This window comes from Branchiostoma floridae, chromosome 3 (assembly GCF_000003815.2).
Source record: "Branchiostoma floridae strain S238N-H82 chromosome 3, Bfl_VNyyK, whole genome shotgun sequence".
NCBI classification, from domain to species: domain Eukaryota; kingdom Metazoa; phylum Chordata; class Leptocardii; order Amphioxiformes; family Branchiostomatidae; genus Branchiostoma; species Branchiostoma floridae.
This window is the reverse complement of record NC_049981.1, coordinates 20943844-20960041: the sequence shown is the minus strand read 5'-3', so window position 1 is coordinate 20960041 and position 16198 is coordinate 20943844. Positions and strand designations below refer to the sequence as shown.

The 16198-nt window shown below is 40.5% G+C and overlaps 1 protein-coding gene across 1 annotated transcript in view; it reads right to left on the bottom strand.

The window, feature by feature from the left end:
* Positions 1–229: 229 nt before the first annotated feature.
* Positions 230–16198, bottom strand: part of LOC118411738 (cubilin-like) — a 32542-nt gene continuing 16573 nt past the window's right edge. The window contains exons 2-7 of the mRNA XM_035814220.1: positions 4744–4941; positions 2505–2693; positions 2036–2229; positions 1375–1531; positions 799–885; positions 230–567 (exon numbers count right to left, since the gene is read on the bottom strand). Of these exons, the coding sequence (XP_035670113.1) occupies positions 230–567; positions 799–885; positions 1375–1531; positions 2036–2229; positions 2505–2693; positions 4744–4941 (1163 nt within the window). The remainder of the gene's footprint in view (positions 568–798; positions 886–1374; positions 1532–2035; positions 2230–2504; positions 2694–4743; positions 4942–16198) is intronic.

The following is a 16198-nucleotide window of genomic DNA, read 5'->3' as shown; positions in this document are numbered from 1 at the left end:
GCAACACAGGGGCGAAGATTGGTTGTCACACGGCCAAAATGGGGTAGGGAATTTCCCGAGCTGCCTCGTAACCCCTGCTTCGCCTATTGAGTCAGTGAAGTCAAGCTTGCTTAAGCTTGATGTTTCTGACTTAGGGAGAAGAGATGCTGCTACAGTTATCGCTATGGGCCGCTCTTCATCACCATGATGGTAACAACATATTTAGAAAAAAAAAACACCTCGGTCGAATTCAATTCACTTCATCTGAGTAATGAAGCTCATATCTGAGTAATGAGGCCCTACCTGTTGGACTGTACTGCACTTCAGGTATCCACTGACTGTTCACAACATTGGACCAAAATACAATCAACAGTTCATCTTGCGAGGTGACTGTCGGGAACGGAAGTGACGTCATGTGTGAACTTAAAGACAACAGTCTTGTTTCCGGGTTGTAGAGGTCCACTCGGGTGCGACTGCCGTGCGGCTCCCTCTGGGCTGAGGCACTCGGATTGCTGACGAGGTCCAAACTGGTCAAAAGCCTCAGGCTGGTCGATGTCTTTACAACAACTTTGCAATGCAGGTCCGTATCTGTGGGAATGTTGGATATTATGGCACAAAATGCGGTCACTGCATAGAAACGAGAGGTAGTTGAACATACCATAACCCAATGTGACAATTGACTAAATTTGCATTTTGTATCTACATAGTTGATAACTATATATAAGAGCAGACTCACTTATTCACTTGTAAACTAAAATCATATTAAGGTAAGTCTGAGTGCAACACTTATTCATACCAAGTGTACCCCCATCCACATACCTGATATTTGATTGTCCATCGCTATTATACCGATGTCAGGAGTTTGCCTTACGGCTGTTGGACAAGTCGAAATTTTGTCTGCAATGTCTGGAAACAAAATTATAATCATAATTATAGTAGAAAGCTTTATAACAGTTATGCCAGTTAAAAAAAACAACTATAAAGTATATCATGACCGGCAATTGCCCCGAAACAACGTTATTATGTAAGAAATTTTACTACTATAACAAGACAAATTATATGGCTTAAGATAGATGTTGTGTATCCGATTACGGCTCTGAAAAATATTAGGATCAATAAGAAGAGATTCTCTTTTGTCTAGATTTAGGCCGAAATTATCCAACAAATACGGTTTAACAGTTTAAAACTGAGATGCACCAGGACATTGGTATTTTGAACATCATATTCTAATCACATTTTCATCACTCAGATGTCATATCAAAATTTTATGTCCCATGCCAGTGTCAGCGGTCGACTAAAAAGGCTAGGTTTGGCAGGTTTTTCGGAAACAAAACATCGTCTTCTTATAATTAGGCCTAAAGCTTATTATGAATGTCAATTGAAACGTTTCCATACCTTCTATACGGCAATGGATAAACAAACCAGCATGTTTCTGCCTAAGATGGAGTGACAGAAGTAGTCGATGGCCTTTGGAAACGAACTTTCGATTGATGTCTCGGCTGAAGTCTTCCATCACAACTGGATTTGAGGTGTCGAAGTCACTTTCGTATATCTGAAAATTAAAACACATTCATACTGTGATGAACTGCAAGATTTTGTACTAAATTTTTGTATTTGATATCATTGGTAAGGGTTTTTTGATACTGTGCTTTTATTCAATATCCAACTGAAATGGTGCATTAGAATGCCTCACTTGTGGTAATAAGGGTGGGCATGCTCACTAGAACTTTAATCATTAGCTGTACATTGAAGATCAACAGCAATGTGTACGTCAACAGCAAACATGTTCGTCACAGCATCTGGTCTAACGTTAATACGGGTGTCTCTGTAGCTCAATCCGTAGCAATTTCACTCTTGAGCTCCTGATTCCAATTAGTTAGTAACTTGGAGACCCCGGTTAGAATCAGAGGAAGGTCTGGCTGGTTGGAGCTGCATTCGTCTTTTGGAAAGGACGTAAAATGGGGTTCGTGTTCGATGAAATGCCCCGAGCACGTTATACGTTACAACAGCCTCATCTTTCAGATGGCGGTACTAACTTTCTTTCTAAAATATTGACCTGCATCAGGCTCTGACTGATGTTGCCCCACGGCTCCCACACCAGCACGATCCGCTCCCTCAGCTCACACCCAACAGTGTAGGCAGCAGCTGACAGCTCCTCCCCGGTGATGTTAGTGGAGCCCGGGCAGGGGAATGTCCCCGGACCCCGGTCAACAACGGCTCCAAACGTCTGACGGTCGGCATATCTTATCACTAAACATGATAGCAAAATTTGTCAGCAGAAGATATCATGTAGATTTATAATCAGACAGTTTGGGGGAGTGCAAATCAAGGAAAAATACAGACCAACTATAGACACCAACATTTTCTGTAAAAAAAACTGCCAATGGTCTACGAAGCATTGAAGGCATTTATTCTATTTGATCGTAAGGGCCTTGCTGTAAACTGTAATCCTGTGACCGCCCGCCTGACTCCTCTGGCCTATTATTAAGTCTATTTGGGGATATATATGCATCATGTACGAATACCTTCTGAAGTGTATGACGCGTAGAAGCCTGCCATTGTTAAAGACGTGTCTGATGTGAACCTCATGAAGAGATGATTGCGGCTCGAAACGATCCTCAAGAACGCATGTGTACCGCAGAAGGTTCCAAGCATCTCGGCCTTTTCATTTACGCCATCATAGACGACCAGCTTGTCATACTCGCAACTTATACCTGTGGAATAAGGAGAATGGAGGAGCATGGCAGACTTCTTGATATACAGCCAAGTGTTCTATTGAGCCAACACGGTCTGTCACATTCATCAGGACAATTCATTCTGACTGCTTCACATTGTACTGGAGCTATAGGTGTAATTGCTTACATAGATAGGGCCCCAGATGTAAAATATTTGCAATGTAACATAACATAACGTTACATAGATAGTTACTGCGGTGTTTACACTGTTGTTGAATAAAACACCTGGTTGTGTACAAACTACAAAGACTTCTGGAATGAAGAATGACAGTTACTGTGGACTTACAAGAGTCGTCTGTATCTGGTGAAGAAATTAGACTGCCAAGAATAATGGAATATTGAAATGATAATAATATGGAATAAGTTTGTCGCGGATACATGTCCATGGACAATTAGATATAACATGAATGCAACAAAGATAGATTCAGTGATATTAGGAAGTACTTACATGTAATACACCATGCTACATTCTAAAATATACATCGAGCTAGCTTGGTTGGGATTGACTTCTTCTTTTGAGGCAGCGAAAGACATATCAACCCACTTATTCTGTAATATGTGGGTTTCTGGATGTGTACAGTAGAATTATTTTCTATTAACAATGTATGTTTATAGTAATAAATCAACTATTGAAATCCCGAGCACGTAGCTGGGACGGTTCTAGTCACACGCTACGATCTATTGCCACAGGTACGCCATGACGTCCAATTACTGCTAATGGCAACACTATGAGGTAATTATAGACTTGGATGAGTTACAGATTAGCACAGGCAGATCATTCATTCGTCCCGTGGGCTATACATCCTTTACATTACATACGACCACAGCAAGCAAATTTTGTGGATGACATCATCTGCAGACAACAAAAATAATGAGATAGGGCGAAAAATTAGATTGGGTAAATTAAATTTTTTTATCTGAAATCAGGGAATATAAATGACTGCGCGGAAGTAATCTATAAAATTAACTTTTATGGCTGGCTGGCTGGCGTTAGGATTTACTATTCTTGTGTATTCGCCCTGTTGGTAAACTACATTCAGCAACGCTGCCCGTGAGTCTGTGTAATGGATTCGTCCAAATAAATAGATAAAAAATTTAACTTTCTGTGGCCGAAGGCAAAATTGGCTTCCTCTCTGGCTAAAAGTATGTGCAATAAAGAAGAAAAGGGCGTGTCTCCTGTTAGTTATGTACGTGCGTGTTGTGCGATTACACCACAGGAATATGATGGGTGGTTGTTACAAAACTCAATTTCCCTTGCTTGCTGCATATTTGGACGACAAAGTGATTTTCAATAAGTGTGTGAGGATTTACGAGCGACAATGCGGAACAAGAAGAGTTCGGCTCATTACTCAGCTTTGGGCACAGGCCAATATTCACGTTGGTCTATCCGATCCTGGGCCATTTCCAGGAAGCAGAGATAAAACTACTTTCGAATCATAGTTTGAACTATGCTTAAGGGTACAGCGTTCCAGTATGTAACAGTAGTGCGTGGGAAAGTGCTGGAAAGAGAGGGTGTCACTATCTAAAGAATCTATTACCATATAAACGTCCCCTCACATGCTAACCTACAGCTAGTCTGTACCCCCCCCCCCCCCCCCCCTTTAGTCCTGGAGGCTCAAACAGCCAGATGCCGACAATTCCTCTATCTGCCACGGCCTGGCGGAGTTACAGAGGTCCTGGGTTAAAATTCTGTCATGGTATCGATCTTTTGCGCCCTTACAAAAAACGCATGACTCACTTCATTGAGTTGCAAATGAGAAGCATGCTTAGGCTAGGGACGTTTCTCGGAGAGGACTTTAAATGGAGAAATCTTGTTGGGGAGAGCCACGCCTCAAGCACGTTAAAGGGCCCATCACACCTATCGGAAAGAGTAGGAGCTTTTGTGTATAGACTACAGAATCTGCAGCAAGAAGAATTGGGTAGCTTCAAGAACAAAGAATAGAAGAAGACGATGAATAGTAATACGCCAGCAGAGATATAACAAGTGATACCTCACACTTAGTGCAACATTGAGTAAATTAAAATTTACCCGATTCCTCCAACTCGAAGTGTTCGAACATCAGCACGATGTGATGTCTGGGCTGAACATGTAGGTGCCACTCACACACGATGTCGTTCCTGTACGGAGTATGGGGGAACCCGGCTGTTTGGACGTGGCCACAGTTGGACAGTAAGTTCCGAAAACTGTTGCAGCCAGAGTCACCAAAACCCTCTTCAGTACAGATGCCTGGAAGATTCACAAAGAAACATGAGTCACTAGAATCTGAAATTTAGAAGTATTCTCCGTGAGGTCATGTTGATTCGATTATATGGATGACATTTCGGCGCCCGCATAAACTTTCGTCTGTTTCCAGAAGTTTTCGACCATACTGTAAATCGTACAAAGCTGCTGCAGAACGAGTGATCATTTAAATATATTGATGAATCCACATGATTTAAAGAAGCGGTACAATAATGAGTGTAAGGGATACAAGTAGTACCACCTATAGCTTCATCCTAGTTGATGCTTTGTTTCATATCATTTCTTCAATGGTATCTCTGTTAATCAAGTATATAATCATGTAAATATGTATTTATATTTTGAGAAGAAGGGTCACATAAGCATTATGCTTTCTGTCTTATCCTCATGAAATGTATATGGATAACATAAGTATGCAGGCTACAGGGTTACAGTAATTATTTTACCATGGTCTTGTATTGAAAAATAACGGTGCTTGTAGTACATGTGACATCGCCTGCAATAACAGCTGCTCTGTTTTATATGATTAGGTCCCGCTTATATTTCCTGTAACATCAAGCTGACGAGGATGTCAGTCAATTGGTCCAAACAGAACTGTAGGTGCTCTTTCTGCAGAGTCTACTTGATGAGAATTAGAGCATTGCGCTGGGCGTAAGCAATGCTGGGTGTAATACGTAAACCGTCAACCATCTTTGTTTTATTAGAACATGAAGAAAATCAGGGCTAGCCCTTTGTAATAGCCATAGGCTAGTTGGGCAGCCCTGGCTGTGTGTTCGTTGCAGCCAAACCAATAAATAAATAAATAAATAAAATCCCTGCAAAGTACCAAAGGCGGACCACTTTGTGTCACTGCTTCTGATGTTTGGATGATGATGATCTTTCTTGGGAGAAATACGCTGTTAAGTTTCAGAGATTATCATATGGATGACATCCGCGCTCACGTTAATTTTCGTCCGTTTCCAAAACGGTTTTTGACCATACTGCAAGTCGTGCAAAGCTACTGCAAAATGAGAAAATATATGCCATGAAACCAAAAACGGATATTGTTGTCGTAGAATGCCAACATCGATTCTCAAGTCATCAAAGAAGAAAAGAAAATGCAGAATAAAGAATACAGATGATGACTTTACTGTTTAGTATATTATACTCTAAATATTTCTGACCACGTAGATTTCACAATGAAGGCAAATATCTTTTGGTCAAATTTCCATTCGCAAGCACGTATCAGTTTTTGGAGGCCCCATAGAATGTCATCCGTGTAACTGAATTAACAGGGCATTAAATCAAATCTGTCCAGGGCACAGAAACTCCTCGGCATTCAGTTTTTTGATGATGTCAAATTAGGGACTAGTTACTTCAAGTTAGGGGCTTGCGCTAGCCCGAAAAATTTACCAGAATCTTGTTATAGTCTGAAAGTCTTCAACCTGCACTGTTCCATAGGCCATCAATATAAAATCGCCCTTTGTACACATTTTTCACAAATGATTCTATCAATGTATAACTAACATGAGAAAATTGCAATCAACCTCTGTGGTCAGATCCTTGCACCTGCCACAGCTGTAATGTGTCTGTTAACGTTCTAAGATAAGGCGTCATTCTGCCAATTAACGCCCTGGGTCAGATTCCTGCACCTGTACGGAAGACTCACAGTTTTACATGTATTCATCGGCACAATAGCGGGACGACCAGAACTGTGCTGAGAGAACGGTAATCTACCATTCGGGCTGTTTTGGTTCTTAACTGGATGTACTTTGGGGCAATATCATGAAGGCTGATATACTTAAGCGAAGGTTTGTTTTCTTTTTCTTCTTCCTTTGCCTGTGCGAACCGAATGTTCGATTTTCAGCATTTTGGATCTACCGTTAGGTAAACTGAAGCATGGTGCCTTTCAAATAACCAGTTGGACAATGGTTATCCAATAGTACATTATGAAAAGGAATAGAACAATTTACAGTGCTTATCAGATCATAATAGTCTACTTGATTGACGAGGAAACGTTCGTGTACAAATTATTAAATAGAGTAGACAACGCTTTTATTTAATATGCGATGGCACGAATCTGCACAGTAAGTATCTAACGTGGTATCAGAAGTAAAATTCTCCAACGAAACAATGCAATATATGTAATATTTCATAACCTATGTGTGCCAAGAGGAACTATCTAGATGTAACATCCATACAAGCATTGCGGCTGAGGCAAATAATCTTATCAGCTCCCGTGCAGGCAATTTTCTTGCCGGGAGGAAAAAGGGACATTATTCACTAGTACGGTTCATCCGGATATGTAACACGCTGTGCACCATTTAGTTGAAGTGAAACTTGCACTTTTGAACAGCGCTATAGTTTCTAATGATCTACAGTCTAAGTATACGAATCTTTCAGCATAAGGATCATTATGATAGTGTAAGGGCTGTATACACCTGTCTGTCCAGCGCTGGGCAATGGGAAAGTCTGTTCATACCAAAGTTACAGGAAACATCTCAACATACAGATTTTTTGCAAGAGGAATAAAGAAAATCATCTACATCTCGGCTTTACAACCACCCCTTAACAGAGACGGGGCGCGCCATAGACTCTATTCAACTTATGATCCACTGATCAAGTCACGTGTTATATCTGCATGACGTGAGGTCACAAAAGAATGGATTGCTCATTTCTTGACAAAGACTGGAGTTGTATAGCCGAAAATTTGGGCAAGTCCATTTTGAGCTGGAAGTTACAGTTCAACTTTGATTCAGAACATTTTACGTACTTAACGAGCACCTAACGTATATTTACTACAATGATACTCTTATTTTCTAGTAAAACGTCATCATCCATAAAACGCCGAGAATATTTGCTTTCATATTTGTGCTTGCACAGTTATGTCTTTGAGTTATAGGTGTGCCGTAATGAAAACACAGAAGCTTTTCATGGGAACTTCCCGAAATAGAACAAATCCCATCAACACAAGTTGCACAATAGGAATGACATATGGGGACGTCTAGTTGAACCACGATGGTTTAGGAATACAAATCAATTCTACAAATGATTTTCTGCTTGTATACTGATAACTGCATTTTGATGCATAAGAAAAGGTTTAGAGAATAGCATAAGCACCTAGTTTCGATCAACCCTAAGAGTCAGTCCATTCCAAAGTAGGAACATGTCCCTACTATCGAGTAGATGGAACCTTACCTGTAATAAAAGAGTTATTTCGTCCACGTCTGTGTAGAAACGTATCTAGCCATCACAGCACGAAAACAATTATTTAAGCAAAGTTTCAGAAATACGTATAAAAACCTTAAAGGCCGAGAAATATTTCAGAAGATTTTAAGATCTATTAAAGGCATCGGAAACATACATCTGGCCTTTACGTAAGATTTCAGCGTTTGTAAATGTAACTTAATCTGTCGTGTTTCTTTACGTGAATTTTACATGCATTTTAGTATGCCGAAAAGACAACTTAAATGTCTCAAAAATTTATAAAATATAATCCGTTTTACTGTTTTACCACTGTGGTAATATTTCAAGTTTTTAAATATAAAACTGACAAATACCGTTTCTCTAGATCTGTTTACCAAACTTACCTCGGCTATGTCAAATATAATAAGCCTTTGTCTGGCGTTTGATAAAGCATTGCGTCATCTGTTTTAAAACAGTGGCAAGATTTACTGTCAAAACTGACAATTGCGTTTTCCGGGACAAAATGTTATGTTAATACCTCAGAAAAGTCAAATACAATATTCTTCTATGTTGTTTGTTCCAAAAGCATATGACGTATTCGATCTTTCTGTGCGCAATTCTTGATTCGAACAGGGAATATCTCTTACGTTTAGCTTATATGCGCGCCCTTACGTTACATGAAATGCTGCGTTTTTCTGTCGAATATACGGCATCTGTAATCTATTTCAAACCGCCGTTTACGCAAAGAAGGGGGGCTTCCCCCGTTTAGCTTATATGTTGCCAAGAGGTATATGAAATGTTGCGTATTTCTGTTAAACATACGCTATGTTTAATCTTTAAATCAAGGCAGTTTAAGCGAACATGGGGAGACCTCCTCCGTTTAGCTGATGTTGCCAAAACGTATATTAAAATGTTGCGTATTACTGCAAAACACACGACCTGTTTAATCTTTGAATCCGCTCAGTTTAAGCAAACAAGGGGAGACCTCCCCCGTTTAGCTTATATGTTGCCAAAACGTATACAAAATTTTGCGTATTTCTGTTAAACATACGACATGTTTAATCTTTGAATCCGCGCAGTTTAAGCGAACTAGGGGAGACCTCCCCCGTTTAGCTTATATGTTGCCAAAACGTATATGAAATGTTGCGTATTTCTGTTGAACATACGACATGTTTAATCTTTGAATCCGCGCAGTTTAAGCGAACTAGGGGAGACCTCCCCCGTTTAGCTTATATGTTGCCAAAACGTACATGAAATGTTGCGTATTTCTGTTGAACATACGACATGTTTAATCTTTGAATCCGCGCAGTTTAAACGAACTAGGGGAGACCTCCCCCATTTAACTTATATGTTGTCAAGACGTATATGAAATGTTGGGTATTTCTGGTGAACATACGACATTTTTAATCTTTGAATCCGTGCACTTTTAAGCGAACACAGGGAGACCTCCCCCGTTTAGCTTATATGTTGCCAAAACGTATATAAAATTTTGCGTATTTCTGTTGAACATACGACATGTTTAATCTTTGAATCCGCGCAGATTAAGCGAACTAGGGGAGACCTCCCCCGTTTAGCTTATAAGTTGTCAAAACGTATATGAAATGTTGCGTATTTCTGTTGAACATACGACATGTTTAATCTTTGAATCCGCGCAGTTTAAGCGAACTAGGGGAGACCTCCCCCGTTTAACTTATATGTTGTCAAGACGTATATGAAATGTTGGGTATTTCTGTTGAACATACGACATGTTTAATCTTTGAATCCGTGCACTTTTAAGCGAACACGGGGAGACCTCCCCCGTTTAGCTTATATGTTGCCAAAACTTATATGAAATGTTGCGTTTTTCTGTTGAACATACAACATATTTAATCTTTGAATCCGCGCACTTTTAAGCGAACACTGTGAGACCTCCCCCGTTAAAAGCTTCTTTGTTTAGCTTATACTTTTGTGTAGTGAGTGGTGTTTAATCATGATATTTTTCTTACTATTTAACGGCGAGCATTTCTTACTACAAGTAAATGTACGAATGATTTCTTTATCTACAAGCACGCGTCAAGAAAGAACAGTCTGGACACACAGGCAGTGTCTTCCCGTGTTCCCCGTGTTTGTTTTGGTTATTGTGATATGCTTGGGCAGGCTAGATGTAAATTTATTCAGCGTTAATTCGTACGCGCATTCCGCATGGGGCGCGCCTCCGTCTGTGGCCGGCATACTATACATACACAGCGGCTGTGTCATGTGATAGGATGTATCCAATGGCAGAAAAGAGTGGGGGGTTCAAATTTACCATACCACAAGGAGCGGTTATTTTCCAGGCGTTCATTTGAAAAGAAGTATTGAAGAAAGTTTGGACCTGTTCTAACCCGCAAATTGTGGCCGTGACACTGCTGTTACCGCCTAGGACCCCGGTGACGGAATTTGACGCAAAGACAGGAGGTGGCTATCATTCTGTACAAGTTGATGTTGTTGGAAATCGACACAGAATGGGAAATCACGACCATTGTACCATCCGGATCAATAGAAGCCGAGACTGCAAGCTGAACATGTTTCGCGTCCAAATATTTCCAAGAGTCCAAGACCATCCAACAACACGAGTCATATCGGCCACTACTCTAGATCTTACCGGATTCTTATTCCTGTGGTGGCCAGATGGAACTGTGTGCTCTTTTTAACTTACGCCGTGACGCTTCGCCCGACACTGGAAATGGGACTGTGGACTTAGATGCTGCACGGAATTGCACAGCCGTTGTGATTGCTTCAACTGCCGACTACATCAGAATGATAGGCCACAAATACCTAGTAGGCTGTAGGTTTTTTTCTACTTTTCCATGTAATGTTTTGTCGTAATTCAATAAAATTTCAAAGTTTCATCCATTGTATTTTCTTGCTTTAAAACGTGCTTATGATTAACTTTATCCCACTAAAACGACACTTATCCACACCTTATAATCACCTTAATGCACACGTATATGAGACGTAGAAAGGGAACTTTAAACATGTCTTAAGGGTGTTTTAGTACGTATTTATGACAACTTTTAGCTGCTAAAAGGACAAATATAGACACATTAAAATCATCTTAATGCGCATGTATATGAGACGTAAAGAGGCTTCAGAGAAGATAAAAGGGAACTTTAAACATGTATTAAGGGTGTTTTTATAAGTGTTTATGACAACTTTAAGCTGCTAAAAGGCAACAATACACATCTTATAAACATCTTAATGCACACGTATATGAGACGTAAAAAGACTTAAGAGGAAATAAACGTGAACTTTAAACATGTATTGAGGGTGTTTTAATAAGTGTTTATGACAACTTTAAGCTGCTAAAAGGGCACCAATACACAAAGTATAAACATCTTAATGCACACGTATATGACAAGTATAAAGGCTTCAGAAGAGATAAACGTGAACTTTAAACATGTATTAAGGGCGTTTTAATAATCATTTACGAAATATTTAAGCTACTGAAAGGCAACTTAAAAAACCGGAAAATACGGATCTATAAGCACCTGATGATCATCTTTACGCACACGTAAATGAGCCGTAACGATGTTTAAAGTTTTATGAAACGTAGTATTTAATTGCAATTTAAATGAGTTTTAATAAACATTTACAACATCTTTAAGCTGCTGAAAGGCAACTTAAAAAAACGGAAAATACGGACCTATCCCCACCTATAAGCCACCTAATGATCATCTTTACGCACACGTAAATAAGCCGTAACAATGCTTAAATTTTTATAAACGTAATATTTAAATGCAATTTAAATGAGTTTTAGTAATTATTTACAACAACTTTAAGCTGCCGAAAGGCAACTTAAAAAACCGGAAAATACGGACCTATCAGCACCTACGTAAAGACTACGTAACGCCAATCTTTACGTACTCGTATAAGAGATGTATAGATCCGTAAAGAAGGAAAATACGTCAACGTTAAGCATCATTTAAGCATGCTTAAATTCCGTTTTTCGTGCCGTGCATGACGTCTAGCTGCGAGTGGTTGAGCATATCTCAACATGATAAGTCATAGGAAACTCGCTGTACCTAATTCGTGTAGCACTTCGCACGAAGTACACATCCACAACGCTTCCATGATTTTATAAGATGTCTCCCTCTCGTCGATAAGAGGTGCAAAAAAAAAGTGATCACAGGATGATAACACGTATCATTAATCTAAAGCAGGTAGCAAAGGTAATCTTTAAAATATCGCATGAAGAGAATGGGAATGAAATACATAGTTAGTAGCAATGCTCAGTGGGAAATGCAAATGTTCCGTTATGTTGTCACGAATGAATCAATCATATTGATGTCGACTGTCCAGCAAACGATGTACAAAATATGAGCGGTATTAGTCTCGCTTTTCCTTACGTTCCGATCCATTAAATCCATTGGCCGTGCACCGTTCAGGGAGACTCCGTGGCTTGCACGTAACGTGATTGGAATTAACGAACGCCATTGTCCATGGCCATAGCTTGAAACCATGTATTGGCGTGAGCTTGGACAAAGTCTAAAGACCAGTCATATCGCACATGAAATTGTGTACTTAAGATCATATCGACTTGGTTTGACACTACCATGGAGTTCTACTATCGATTGAGACAGACGGATTTGGATATTTCCAGAGTGAAACGTAGTTAATGGCCAGATCTTTCACCATTTGACAACTTACGAACATCACCCTGAAATTGAGTTCGTAACGGGATGTGGAAACACGTTTAATGGCCGAGATAGTGACGTCAGTTGTGTATTATCTCTCATATCGGAATGGAAGGGAAAATGGACATGGGTTTACAAGCGTCTGGGAGAAGGATCCTGTTGCAGTTCACACTATCTCAGGCGATGGAGCGATAATCCATACGTTACGTTGCCCGAGGGAGACTTCCAGCAAATCTAACACACGGCAATCCATCAACGTTTGCTGCAACATCACGGCCTGTAGAATGGGTGATCTTCATGCTCGCATAGCGCCATGATTTAGCTTTATAACGTACAGACAAGACAGCCCATGTATTGTAAAAGAAAATTACCGTTGAAAATGTTTCCTTTCATTAGATGTGTAACTCTGGAAGCTAAGATGATAACCATAATTTTATACATGTATCAGTGTAGAATCTTCCCGGTAAACTGCCAATAGCCGGTGCTGATTGCAAATCACTCTGGATACTGCAACTGATTGCAAGTCATCCAGCTGTTTAATGTGGTAAATTATGATAATAATCGGGCTATACATTCCTGTAGCTAGTTTCATTTGACGGGAACGTCGTATTTTTCACAAACATACCTGGTAGATTAAGACTTATGAGTCTATGTCGGATACTTCTGAGCAATAAAACTTAAAGTTAATTTTGGCCGTACGTAAATAGAATGTGTACTGTAATCGATAGAATTCTATTCCCCAAACTGGTTTGGAGAGATTTTGAATTTGTAAAATGCAGTAATGTTGACATGCGAGAAAACTAACTTGACCTTTGGGCTTCAGGAACAATGGGGGAATAAAATTACAAGTATCGCAAGGAATATCGATTCAAAGTATCAAGAGCTTCATTATCGATTTTCACGCAAACAGTTTACGTCGGCTGATCTATCCGATACTTCACTTCGCTAAATGGATTGATACTCGTTTGGCTGTGTCGTTACGGCTCATTATCTAACCCACTAGTCATGATTTTGTGTGCGTTACGGTACACTGCAGAGGTACCGATAAACGATATATATTAATATACTCATCTGTTTGTATGACAAGCATGATCTGTTTTATAGTACATGTAATGATTATTAGTGGCGTCGACGTGGCATAGTGGAATGGTGTTTGGCCCAGACTCTAGAGGTCCTGGGCTCGAATCTCCTAATTTGGCCCATTGACGTACCTAACTTCAGTTCCTCGAATAGGACTTTAGATGAAGGACCCGCGTCGGAGGAGAGCCATGGGAGCAGGTAAAAGGGGATTCATCCCGGTGTGTGTGGTTAAATAAATATTTCCGTATATGCAGCTTGTACTCTTGAGTACAAACCTGGTGTGTTACTTCAAGGGGCGGTTTACTGGATATGCAATACGAGGTAACAAGTGCATATCAGATCATCAGACTCAAAATGGTTTCTCAATTGCACTCACTCTCCTTCACCGGATTTTGCGAAAACCTTCACCGAATTTTGCTCTGCACAACGTTTTCGCAATATCCGGTAGCACCTTGCTTCATCAAAGGGTTAAGTCAGTGACTGATGATGGATCATACTAAAGCATTAGACTTTAGGAAGGAATTACAATGATGAATACAATTGATCACTGTCAGTATATTACAAAAGATATGTTTTCTTACTTTTCTTTCTTTCTTTCTATCACCCATTCTATATTTTCTGTCTTTTTATTGAAAGTGTTTCGTACGTAAAGTACATTCAAGAAAATCAAGAAAGCCTCTGCAAAACTTCTGCATAAAACCTCTCAGACAAAGAGTTTACTCTTGTTTTCGCTGAAGTATACAGTCATACACAGAAATCTGGGCCTTGGGAGTGGGGCGACCTGAATTGTGACGGACAGCGCTAGCCTAGCTTTTGACTCAGGTTTCCCAGTGAGCAAGCAAAACTAAAATATCATTTTAAACCCTGAAGATTTGCCTTGAGTAAAATAACTGCAAGTAACTACAGAAGAGGTATAACCCCGGCGTGCCAGGAGTGGTAATGGACATCGCTCCGAGGCGCCAGCTGCGGACCATTTAGTTTCCCAGGGATTACTAGGAGCACTACAAAACCCGTATTTCGCAATGACTTTTCGACAAAGATCACTGTTTGGAATGGGAAGCTAGTCGCGAAGCAGCATGCGTGCCCTCAACAGATAACAAACGGTCATGACTTACATATTTCAAGACTGACTTTATTCAAGAGTTTCTACCACTACTCCATATTAAATAGGTGACTTTACCTGCCCTAGCGTGCTTGGTGGGAAGATTGCCTTGAATGATCCTGTAAACCACATGAATACAAAACAGCCACAATGAAGAGTTTATGAGTCTTGGCAACCGCATTGCCGCGAGTGTCTCTATTTAACATTTGATGGTCCACTGGACACATCCTGGCAGTCCACTTAGCTGTGGTGTCGGATTCTTATCGAAGCTGAAATCCAACAGATCCATTCCCTGCCTCTGGCTACATCTTGACCAGAAATGTCAGAAATCAGTCAGGATACGTCTCATCATCAGGAATCTACTGCCTCCGGTGACATATCTACGTACGTCCGGGCAGAGAACTGACGGATTATTGCCAAGCCTTTGATCTCTTCCACACATTATTGACAGCTTGCAATATGCCCTCCAAGGAGCTGTAACTCTTCAGGCTTAAGTATGATTTGAAGTCTCTGCTCATGGCAGCAGGCAGACTGTACCACTAAATGCAGGCCCGTTTGCTAATGACCATTGAGTCATCGATTGCCGTCGTATAGCAGCAAGGTCGGCACCACTGCCTGAGGTAACGTCAATACGTCAGGAAGATTCACAGTAAAAAGGGATCATATCCAGAGGGACTTCAGCCCTAGACATCTCAAAGACTAAAGGAATCACGTGGTCAGTTGTTATAACCAAACGAGCCAATAAGATGGACAGCTGGATTGATCTTGCTCGCCCCGTATCTGCCTATAAATACTTAAAAACTGCCTGAGGTTGACAGACTGAGACAGTGAAATATGTAACATATTGTAAACATTGACAACTAGCGTACGTAGTTCCGTGGTTAGCGGCCCTGCCTCTGGACCGTTGGTTTCATTTCCGACTGTGCCACTCACCCGATATGTACGTGACTGAGAAGGGTCGCAGCCCTTAGGACGAGACGTTAATACGTTAGTCCATTGTTCATTGTGCTTGTCGAACAGAACTGGGGGACTTTGGCCTGCACAACGAACCTGTGAATATTGTACAAAGCGTCTGTGCTTTCTGTCAAGACAGGTGGAATGATAGCTCTTTAGTGAGCTAAACTGGATCTATGTCATTTTGACGACCTTCCGAGAACTGTAAATGCAGAAATGTTCGCGGTGGATTGATGTTCGCGGTTTTCGCGGCGGCCGCTTCACCGCGAATTTAAAACCACCGCGAACA